The 12,184-nt window shown below is 34.5% G+C and overlaps 1 protein-coding gene across 1 annotated transcript in view; it reads left to right on the forward strand.

Annotated features, from left to right (window-relative positions):
• The window catches only part of LOC142338014 (uncharacterized), a 63,764-nt gene that overhangs the window by 51,215 nt on the left and 365 nt on the right, over positions 1–12,184 (forward strand). The window contains exons 12-14 of the mRNA XM_075387647.1: positions 7,501–7,643; positions 10,322–10,712; positions 11,202–11,388. Coding sequence (XP_075243762.1) covers positions 7,501–7,643; positions 10,322–10,712; positions 11,202–11,388 — 721 coding nt within the window. The remainder of the gene's footprint in view (positions 1–7,500; positions 7,644–10,321; positions 10,713–11,201; positions 11,389–12,184) is intronic.

The following is a 12,184-nucleotide window of genomic DNA, read 5'->3' on the forward strand; positions in this document are numbered from 1 at the left end:
ACGTTATTTTCTCACTTTCTTTTCTCACTTTCTTTTCTCACTTTTTTCGCTTTCTTTTCGTTTTCGTTTCTCACTTTCTTTTCTCGCTTTTTTTTCTCACTTTCTTTTCTCATTTTCATTTCTCATTTTGTTCTCACTTTTTTTCTCACTTTCTTTTCTCTCTTTGTTTTCTCACTTTGTCTTCTCACTTTTCCTTCCTTTCTTTTTTCACTTTCTTTTCTCAATTTCTTTTCTCACTTTCTTTTCTCACTTTCGTTTCTCACTTTCTTTTGTCACTTTCTTTTCTCACTTTCTTTTCTCAATTTCTTTTCTCGCTTTCTTTTCTCACTTTCTTTTCACTTTCTTTTCTCACTTTCTTTTCACACTTTCTTTTCTCACCTTGTCTTCTCACTTTTTCTTCCTCTCTTTTTTCACTTTTTTGTCACTTTCTTTTCTCACATTCTTTTCTCACTTTCTTTTCTCACTTTCTTTTCTCACTTTCTTTTCTCACTTTCTTTTTTCGCTTTCTTTTCTCACTTTCTTTTCTGGCTTTCTTTTCTCACTTTCCTTTCTCACTTTCTTTTCCAACTTTTTCTCATTTTCTTTCTCGCTTTCTGTTCTCTCTTTCTCCTCTCATTTTATCTTCTCACTTTTCCTTTCTTGTTTTCACTTTCTTTTCTTACTATCTTTTCTCACTTTCTTTTCTGGCTTTCTTTTCTCACTTTCCTTTCTCACTTTCTTTTCCAACTTTCTCTCATTTTCTTTCTCGCTTTCTGTTCTCACTTTCTCCTCTCATTTTATCTTCTCACTTTTCCTTTCTTGTTTTCACTTTCTTTTCTCACTTTCTTTTCTCACGTTATTTTCTCACTTTCTTTTCTCACTTTCTTTTCTCACTTTTTTCACTTTCTTTTCGTTTTCGTTTCTCACTTTCTTTTCTCGCTTTTTTTTCTCACTTTCTTTTCTCATTTTCATTTCTCATTTTGTTCTCTTTTTTTCTCAATTTGTTTTCTCACTGTGTATTCTCGCTTTGTTTTCTCACTCTGTCTTCTCAGTTTTTTTCCTTTCTTTTCTCACTTCCTTTTCACTTTCATTTCTTCACTTTTTTTCCTCATTCTCTTTTCTTCACTTTCTTTTCGTCGGTTTCTTCTCACTTTCTTTTGTTTTCTCACTTTCTTTTCTCTCTTTGTTTTCTCACTTTGTCTTCTCACTTTTCCTTCCTTTCTTTTTTCACTTTCTTTTCTCAATTTCTTTTCTCACTTTCTTTTGTCTTTCTTTTCTCACTTTCTTTTCTCAATTTCTTTTCACTTTCTTTTCTCACTGTCTTTTCTCACCTTGTCTTCTCATTTTTTCTTCCTCTCTTTTTTCACTTTTTTATCACTTTTTTTCTCACATTCGTTTCTCAATTTCTTTTCTCACTTTCTTTTCTTTCTTTTTTCGCTTTCTTTTCTCACTTTCTTTTCTCGCTTTCTTTTCTCACTTTCTTTTCTCACTTTCTTTTCTCACGTTCTTTTCTCACTTTCTTTTCCAACTTTCTTCTCACTTTCTTTTCTCACTTTCTTTTTTCACCTTGTCTTCGCACTTTTCCTTCCTCTTTCACTTTTTTGTCACTTTCTTTTCTCACATTAGTTTCTCACTTTCTTTTCTCACTTTCTTTTTTCGCTTTCATTTATCACTTTCTTTTCTCGCTTTCTTTTCTCACTTTCTTTTCTCACTTTCTTTTCTCGCTTTCTGTTCTCACTTTCTTTTCTCACGTTGTCTTCTCACTTTCCCTTCCTTTTGTTTCACTTTCTTTTCTCACTTTCTTTTCATCTTCTTTTCTCTCTTTGCTTTCTTACTTTCTTTTCTCACTTTCTTTTCTCACGTTCTTTTCTCACTTTCTTTTCTCACTTTCTTTTCCTTTTCTTTTCTCACTTTTTTCACTTTCTTTTCGTTTTCGTTTCTCACTTTCTTTTCTCGCTTTCTTTTCTCACTTTCTTTTCTCATTTTCATTTCTCACTTTGTTCTCTCACTGTTTTTTCTCACTTTGTTTTCTCACTCTGTCTTCTCACTTTTTCCTTTCTTTTTTCACTTTCTTTTCTCTCTCATTTCTTCACTTTCTTTTCCTCATTCTCTTCACTTTCTTTTCGTCGTTTTCTTCTCACTTTCGTTTCTCACTTTGTTTTCTCATCTTCTTTTCTCGCTTACCTTTCTTACTTTCTTTTCTCACTTTCTTTTCTCACGTTCTTTTCTCACTTTCTTTTCTCACTTTCTTTTCTCACTTTCTTTTCCTTTTCTTTTCTCACTTTTTTCGCTTTCTTTTCGTTTTCGTTTCACTTTCTTTTCTCGCTTTCTTTTCTCACTTTCTTTTCTCACTTTCTTTTCCTTTTCTTTTCTCACTTTTTTCGCTTTCTTTTCGTTTTCGTTTCACTTTCTTTTCTCGCTTTCTTTTCTCACTTTCTTTTCTCATTTTTATTTCTCACTTTGTTCTCTCACTGTGTTTTCTCGCTTTGTTTTCTCACTATGTGTTCTCACTTTTTCCTTTCTTTTCTCACTTTCTTTTCTCATTTCTTCACTTTCTTTTCCTCATTCTCTTCACTTTCTTTTCGTCGTTTTCTTCTCACTTTCGTTTCTCACTTTCTTTTCTCAGTTTCTTTTCTCTCTCTTTGTTTTCTCACTTTCTTTTCTCACTTTCTTTTCTCTCTTTGTTTTCTCACTTTCTTTTCTCACTTTCTTTTCTCACTTTCTTTTCTCATTTCTTCACTTTCTTTTCCTCATTCTCTTCACTTTCTTTTCGTCGTTTTCTTCTCACTTTCTTTTCTCACTTTCTTTTCATCTTCTTTTCTCTCTTTGCTTTCTTACTTTCTTTTCTCACTTTCTTTTCTCACGTTCTTTTCTCACTTTCTTTTCTCACTTTCTTTTCCTTTTCTTTTCTCACTTTTTTCACTTTCTTTTCGTTTTCGTTTCTCACTTTCTTTTCTCGCTTTCTTTTCTCACTTTCTTTTCTCATTTTTATTTCTCACTTTGTTCTCTCACTGTGTTTTCTCGCTTTGTTTTCTCACTATGTGTTCTCACTTTTTCCTTTCTTTTCTCACTTTCTTTTCTCATTTCTTCACTTTCTTTTCCTCATTCTCTTCACTTTCTTTTCGTCGTTTTCTTCTCACTTTCGTTTCTCACTTTCTTTTCTCAGTTTCTTTTCTCTCTCTTTGTTTTCTCACTTTCTTTTCTCACTTTCTTTTCTCTCTTTGTTTTCTCACTTTCTTTTCTCACTTTCTTTTCTCACTTTGTTTTCTCACTTTCTTTTCTCACTTTTTTTCTTTCTCTTGTACCCTTTTTGCTTTCTTTCTCTTTTCTTTTTTGCATGTTATAGCTCCTCAACTTCGCATATTTTACCGCACCTTAAACATGTAGATTAATGTATTATATGAGTTGCGCTCTGCGAACATGTAGAAGTTCGTTATCTGTACAAGTCTTAGCGGTACTTAAATATGCAAGATAGCAAAGCCAATTAAGTCTTCGATCAAAAAATTGGTGTTACTTGGGGTAATATACTAAACCAAATACATCGGTAAAGTAACGTAATACCTCTGGCTGTTGAACGAGGGTCATGGCTTACAGCCTGAGCTGGTACGAAAAAAATCTCAATTTTAAACCTATTCTTTTAAATGATTTTCTTGTGATGATTTTGCGGGCCTGCTAGTTACAATTTATAATGCCTGGTGGGATTGCGTATAATACCGGCTAAAATAAGCGGACTTATGTCAAGTAAATTACATAACGATGCCCATCTGTTGTACAATTGAATTTTTTGTCTATTGGTTCAATGATCAAAACTAATGATATCCGTTCTGTCATGTTTGTTGAAAGTCGACTGCATTCGCTCGCCGATGAGGATCATAAATTTTTTATTATAGCTGCGAAGCTGTAAGCTGAGCGAAGCTATATTGCGGTGCTCTTGGTTTTTACAATTCAAAGAATTTGAATTGTATTGGGTCGCTGTCTTTTTTTTTTAAGATCTGTTCACACATTTTCTTGATTTTTGAAGTCAAATTGGAGTAGTGATTTTGGTCACGCCGAAACAGGAAGTGGAGCGAAAAAGCGAGTGGTTTTGCGGTGTGAAATTTTTTCGCTCTAATTTTAAAGTAGAGTGAGAATACGGTGTTTGAACAAAAAACCACTACCGATAAAGCGAATTTTTGTTCAAACACCGTATTCTCACTCTACTTTAAAATTAGAGCGAAAAAATTAGAGCGAAAAAAATCCGATCCAAAAAATCGAAAAAACAGAAAAAATCAAAGCGAAATTGCCGCATGTGAACAAAAAACCACTACCGATAAAGCGAATTTTTGTTCACATGCGGCAATTTCGCTTTGATTTTTTCTGTTTTTTCGATTTTTTGGATCGGATTTTTTTTCTAAATGGTTTTCGCAATCCATTCATAGTCCTTTCTAGGTCTAGTTTTCTGTTTAGTCAATGAAAATTCTTTGAATTGTACATCAGGACTTGTCCTGCTATGTTTTTTTGTTTCGTCGTCTGACGCCTTTTTTTCGTTTTACATTTGTTCACACAGCAAAGCTGAAAAAGTCAAATTTTCTGAATGACTTCTTCCTCTCACTCACGGCATTTGCGCGCGTAACGTCATTTCTCACTCGCTTTAGCAAAAGTTTTTAGGTTATTTGCGTGATTTAATTTTGATCATACGTGACTTACCTCACTCAATAAAATGACTTTTGCACTTTAAAACTTAAGTTTAATTTGAGTTTGTTTAAGGTCAAAGGAACTCATTTGTGCAGTAAGGGTCCCTAATAAGAGGCTTCTGCGGAATGAATTTTAACAAGCTTTATTAATTTATCGCTGAATAATGTTTTTTACCTAGTTTTTTGAGCGGCGTCGATTTTTTTTTCAATTTGGAGCTGAATCTGTTTCTATCTCTACTATACGGCACGCAGGTCTATTCTTTCGCAGCTATTCCGGCAATCTGCCGGCTATGTTTTAGAAGAGCTGATCAAAACGCCTGCAATTTAAACTGACAATTTAGTATTGTGCAGAGTAGTTTAATGTGTTAATGTAACCGTATAGGACATCAGAGAAGCTACAAACATTTCCACACAGACTTGCAAAGTTTCATAGATTTCTTGCAAAGCTTGAAGATTATCCAATCAGATGTCATATTTGTTCCGACCCCACTTCACTTTATGGTGAGAGGAACTATGTACTCAACTGTTTTTTTTTGTTCTGTCAATTTTTGCCGATCGATATATTCATCGTAGAGAGTTGTGAGTGGAATCATTAGAAAGCTTTTCAAGCGTGTAGTTTCAGTGTAAAATATCTTTTTGAATTTGGCTTTTTCGGCGGAGTAACGGAGATTAAAAATTTTATGAACGTTAGTCTAACTTCCGTTGTTCAATTGATCAGTTTTTGATCAATTTTTGCGAAAATATGATACAATTTTTAACGATAGTCTGATTGATTTTACGTTTAAAGATAGCAGAGAGAGAGAGAGAGAGAGAGAGAGAGAGAGTTAGGAAATTGTTTGAATCAACTGTTTTCTCAAAATTTTCAGCTAAATAAATGCGCAAATATTTTTTTAAATAAAAAATGGCATCAAATATGCTTATTTGACCCATTTTGTCCGGTTTGACCAGTGGTAAAGATATAATTACTGGAGTCATAATCTTCTTTTACTTAGACATGGGCTAATTGTACCTCCAGATCCTAAGATAATATTCTTGAAATGACATTTTGCGGTTTTTCGCAAAATTTAACCGGTATGATTAAAAAATGCATAATTTATTTTTTGAAGTGTTATGGTTTTCGTTTGCCAAAGAAACTATTATGCAGTCTTATAAAACGATTGTGTTTTTGTAGCCAAGCAACGATAGCGCGCCCAGTTTTGGTCTCATCGTTGATTTTTGCAATGAACAACTATTCGGATTTTATTTTGATTCCGTACTTTTTGAATTATTTTTCGGATTTTTTATCTCAAATACAAGATTTTTTTAAAGGTTCAATTAATAAGGGTTCTTTTCATGTTCCAACGAGGTTCAATGAACCAATATTGTGTTTTATGAGTAAAGCTCATGGTTTTTCGGCTCCGAAAAATTGTTTTTGAAAATCTTAATGAATTCTTGAGATTTACCAGCATTTGATGTTCATTTTATAGTCTTTTGACTGATCCTAATTAATCAAAGGTCTATTTCGGTATCTAGGGAGCTGTTATCTTATGCTTTTAGTTGATACATAATGGTGTTTTGGTAAGATTGGTTTCTCTGCAAGTATTCAAAAATCATATATTTTTGATATAATGGCTTTTTGGTCTAATTAGCCAATTCGGTAACATTTGGATCGTTTTTTAATGGACAAGCTTTAAGAGCCAAACGGTTTTTGGTCTGGTTGTTGATATTTGTAGTTCAAAACTTTTTGGATCGTAATGGGGCGCTGTAGATACCTTGCTTTGTTTTTTTTTAAGGTTTACAGACCAGAATGAATTCCAATCAAACCTTAATTTTTGACAGGTCAAGTTTACGTGCAAGGGGAAGCGAATGAGTGGAGATACATATTAGTTTCAGCAAATGGTTTTTGGCTTTAACACCATTTGAATAAAATTAAACCATTTTTAATTGAATTCTAACGGTTGTTAGGTTTTACGCTTTTAAAAACTTTGCTTTAAAAAATAATATTTGGAGATTTGCCACTTTCAACTTTTTAGCGTAGTTGCTCTCTTTTTCAGATGAATTTAGTGTAGGCTTGTTTGCTTTTTGATTATGGTTTTTCGTCGTTGATACTACGAGTTTTCTTATTTTTTTCCATTATGCAATGTTTGAGGTTCTCTTTTGATGTCGTGTCTGATCGTCACATAAATGGCACATTGACAACAAGTTGGATATCACAATAATGGCGTCAGTATAAGGCGCATTTTATTACATTCAACTTTTTAGTGAATGTATTTTGATCTTTTAGGCTTACACACCGTTTCCTCGCAAAATTGCAATGACTTTTTTATTTTTGCCTGTTGGTGTTGTTTTTGTAGTCGTATGACATTCTGGATATTGACAGGTCTCCGCGGTTTTTTATGAAGGTATAAATGCATTTATTGAACGAGTTCTGTTGATAGCTAATAGCTTTGATTACTTTGACTTTAATTGTTTTCAAAAACTCTAAAAGTATTTTCTACTTTGCCCTTTTTTCTGTCTACTTGGTTTAGTTTACTTTATATTTGCTGCTATTTTGACCTTCTCATGAAGTTTTTTAAGAAAAAAATGGATAGACATTGAGTTTTGATGGTAAGTAATGCTTGATGTTTTTATGTGTCGTTTAAGTTGCCTCTTGCTCTCCTTAATGCCAGGTATCATCGGCCCTCTAATGAGTTTTTGTTTCATTTGTATAGTGGCTCGAGCTTAAGCTATATTTCAAATAGATGCACCAATTATTTTCGAACAAGTGATTTTTTGAAAGTTTTCTATCTCTTCCTCATTTGTTGGACAATTAAGTCAAAAACGTGGCTGATCTTGTTTCTGTTAAGTACTGAACTTGGAACATTTCCAGGTACCAGTCTAGTCCCCTGGATGACGCGATCACTGTGTCCAGGGTGTCGGCAACAGGTAGACTCGAATCCCCTGCTTTCTCTGCTGTGGACCCAAATAGTCCAATTGCTGCACAAGCTCTGGCCAGGGCTTTTGAGTTGCCAGGTGAGAAATAAATAATCGATTCGCAAGTGGTATTTTCAGCCAGTTACATTTATTACGCCGGTACAAAATCAGGTCGTATTTGACTAGTGTTCTTCCGTGCTTTATTTTTACGACTTAAGAAGAATTGATGTAAAAGTCATGCCGAAGTATTTTGTGTGTGTGTGTGTGTGTGTGTGTGTGTGTGTGTGTGTGTGTGTGTGTGTGTGTGTGTGCGTGCGTGCGTGTGTGTGTGTGTGCGTGTGCGTGCGCGCGCGCGTGTGTGTGTGTGTGTGTGTGCGTGCGCGTGTGTGTGTGCGTGTGCGTGTGCGTGTGTGTGTGTGTGTGTGTGTGTGTGTGTGAGAGAGAGAGAGCTAGAAAAATGTGAGAGAACGAGAATTGGTTATCATCTCTAATGATTTTTGGTGTTGATACTAGCCCCCTGTCTCCTCTCATTAAGAAACATGAATGTCGAACTAAAAGTTGAAATAAAATTAGTTCGCCTATCAGAATTTTACAATAATAAATTCCATTTTCTTCCATTCTGTGAATCTATCGGGGCTATTGTAAATCATTGGCGGCTATTGTGCCCTCAATCTGGAATTTGTTTGGCTTTACCTTATTTCACAGCTTGCTTGAAATTTTTTAACTTCTTTCTAGTTTTACTCTTTATCATTCTTCTCCGAATATTATTTTAACTTGCAGTTGCCCAAAAAAAACATTCTAGAAGCAACAGACTCTATTGAATAATAAAATTTCCTCTTAGAACAAATTTTTTTCTGCCATGTGTGTTTAGATAAGGTCAAATTTTAGCCTGATTTTGTTTATGATGTAGTTTCCTATCTGTTTTTTGTTTATCGTTTTTCTTCGCTAAGTTGCTGTCTTGAATTTTTTAAAGACTTTTTTTACTAGGAGGAGTTGAATTGTGCAATTTGTTCGGTTGTGCAATTGTTCATTCGGTCGAGAAAGTGGTTTTAGACATAATTTATGACTCGTATTATTGCAATTAATTGCTCTCGAACGAAGTTGCAATTAATGTTAACTTGCTTGTCTTTAGACTCGAAGGGGAGTATTTGTATCCCACAGGTTTTTTTGTTCATGAATTGAACTTTTTGTTTTCGAACATTGACTTCTGTTTTAGAACGTTGACTTCTGTTTTTGAACATTGGAATTTAAGAATAGCTTTTTTACTAATAAATAGTAATTATCAACTGCTGTTAAGTCGAAAGGTCATATTGCGCATCGGTAAATGGCGAAAGGTCCCAAATCCAAACTACAGACAACTCTCGTACCACTTAACCCCTGGTCACACCCTCACTCCTCCGGCACTAACGCAGTCACCCGACTACCCTGGTTGGGCACCAAACCCTGATCTAAAAATTGAGTAATCAAGAGTAAAACACTTTCTATAGTTTTATTAGGCAGTTGGTTTTCCTGATTTGTTTTTTTAAATTTCTGATTAAGGTAATATTAAGGAGATTAGTTTGCATGACTAGTCGATTTGTTTCTACCGGCTATGTTTTTATACAATTTTTTGCTTCTTTTTGTACATTTCTGACTTCTTGCAACTTTTTTTTGCTTGAATTTCTCATTTTGAGTGATCAAAGTTGCTCTCATTCTGAAAGTTTAATGCTAATTTGAGATCGATTATGAGAGGATGAGTCACAACCATTATAACCTAGTAGTTAAGATATCAGACTGACATCCTGGTTGTCTAGGGTTGGAACCCCTGTGGTATCCTTTTGTTTTGCACCCATGAAACAATTTTAAGCTATCCCCCTATGAATTAAAATGAGCCGCCGGTTGTTCGAAAGCTTTTCAACTGACGTTAGGATGTTTATGTTTCGTTTTCACCAAATAAATAAATAAGGATAAAAATGGGTGAAAAAAGTTTCACCCATTTTTATCCTTATTTATTTGTTCACAGATGGCTTCCAGCCATCTCAAATTTACAATCCCAATTTTAAGACATCAGTGCAATTGATTTTAAAAAGACGAATGTTGCTCATAAATATCTGTCCAATAATAAATTCTTGGACCTTTTGACTCTACGAAATCTACCATATGAAGCAAATATAATGATAATCATAACTTTTAAATGATTGCTTGATTGTGCTTATAATATAAATCTATTCGAGAATTAAAATCTGTTCTTTTCGCATGCCTTCGTGCAAATTTTTTCTTTTCAGCTTTTTGAAATTTGATCTTTTGGGCTTGCTAGTGTTTATAAAATGTCGAAAGCTAAACATATAATTGAAAATTATGATTTAATTGAGTTTAACATATTGAAATTTAATTTTGTGAAATTATTTTAACAAAGAATATTTATATATTCCAAATTCAATATTTTTTCACTTATAATTTTAAATGAATTTTTACCTTAAGTTTTACTATTTCTTTGTAAATAAAACCGTTTATGAATTTAATTTTTCTGCATTTCCGAAAATTAAACTTACGACTAGCTTGTTTTCAAAGTTTTAGTCAAAGAATGTTTTCAATGTCTCCGGTCATTTCTTCTCCAATATCTTCAAAATTTTATATTCCTCTACAGTTTCAGTAGACCTTTATGTATTATTCATGCAGTTTTATTTTTTTTAAATTGCTGCAGCGCTAAGATGTGGCGCCTTATAATCGGTAGAAAAATAGGCAAAGCATGCTTCTTTGGTATTGTCATGTCTCGATCTGAATGTCTCTCGTTTTAGCTGAATATTCACCTGCTGAACCTGACAATGACCAAAATGACGATGACGACGAAGACGAAATTCTGAAGACCGCGAAGAAAAAAGCGCGCACACCTAAAACTCAAAAACAAAGTCAACGAAAGTCGAGAATTCTTTCGGATAGCGAGTCTGAACCTGAAATTGAAGAAAACCCGCTAGCTATTAATAATAAAGAGTTTGATAACGACGTTGTATCAAAAGCGGCGGGTAATGACGTCATGAAGGATTTGATTCGAGCCAAGAAGGAAAAAGGTGTGGATGAATTGAGTGTGTTTGACGGAGGGAACAGTGTGAAACTGTTCTCAGAGTCGACTGCTAGTGAGATTGACGTGTCTGACACCAAAGGAGAGCTTCAAGGGACGGGTCAAAAAGGGTTAGCTATTATGCAACTAGTTTATAGAGGCTCTATTGTTTGAAGGTCGGTAGATTTGAACGTACTGCGTTAACAATTTTGTGTCAGGCGTTAATATTTTTGTGAGTGTACATCTATACTGTTTGGGTTTAAGAGATTTACTCCGAAGAGCTTTTTCGAAAGAGACGAGTTGTGCATTTTAGTTTCTGGAACAACAAAATTGTTGATCAGTTAAAATGAAAGATATCTCTGTATCCAATATTCTCAAATTTATACCTTATCGCGCGAGCTCTATCATTCTGCTCTACTGTACGTAACATATCATGATCAAGTTTGCTAATTTGCCGTTTTATTTGAATTGATATCTTGCAATACATGCGTTCTCTCCATTTATGAAATTTTATCTGATATTTTATCTGAAGATTCTGAAAACAAAGTCCGTGTATCGATAAGTAATTGATAACAATGAAACTGATAATCGCAAAATGTAAAAGCTGGTATTTTTCACAGCTCCATGGACATGAGAAAAGACGAAGAGAGTAATTTTGACGAAGGTAGCCAACAGGGAGGCAAGGCCGAGCAGCAAACAGGCAGTCGAAAACTGCGTCGAGTTGTATTAGATGAGGATGATGAAGATGATGACGATGATGACGAGGGTTCTGAAGCCGACGACGAGTACGGAGAAGGAGACGAAGAGGTACGTTCGAAAAATTTCAACGAAGTTTTTACCAGTAATTCATTGGACCCCGTAGGACTTTTGAACGCAATGTTTTCATTTAAGCAATTCCATTTCATTGTGACGTCAGTGAGTAAAAATTTATGGATAATTTTTTGTATTCTTGTTAATTGCTCTCAAACAAAGTTTGTAGCGTTTTGTGGGACCCAGATGGTTATATCAGGACTCAAAGATGAGCATTTACGACTCGAAGATGAGCATTGGTTTTACAAAATTTATTTTTGGTGATGCTTAACTAACTCTTCGTGACTTCAACTTCGACTTCTTTCTTCAAATATTGACGGCGGGGATTAACATTAAGAGTGCTCATTGTGTTTTCAATGTTCAATAGTAATTATTTGCTCTCAAACGAAAATTGTAGCAATTATAGTGCTGTGGTCTTTTTATGCGATTTTTGGCTTGACCGATTTTTTGTCTGCCCATTTAACTTTGTCCTCAAAAATGGGATAAACAGGTAGCGATCGGAGGGTATCAAGTGACCGAGCAGCTCTCTTAGATCCTTACGCCTTACTAGTCTCTAAGTGTGCGATTTACCGAAATCGTTTCGAGGAGACAATTTCCAGGTATGAAGGGCGGTTCGTAGTCTTAAAAGTTTGACCCCCCACTGTCACCCCCCTCATTTACCCCCAACCCCAAACCCCCGTCCACTCCTGCAACCCGGTGATTAATTGCTCTCGAACGAAGTTCGTAGCAATTATTGTAAACGTGTTGGTCTTTTTACGACTCGAAGAGGAGTATTGAGAGTCTACAGGTTTTT

This window comes from Convolutriloba macropyga, chromosome 4 (genome assembly GCF_964194025.1).
Source record: "Convolutriloba macropyga chromosome 4, txConMacr16.3, whole genome shotgun sequence".
Taxonomy (NCBI): domain Eukaryota; kingdom Metazoa; phylum Xenacoelomorpha; order Acoela; family Convolutidae; genus Convolutriloba; species Convolutriloba macropyga.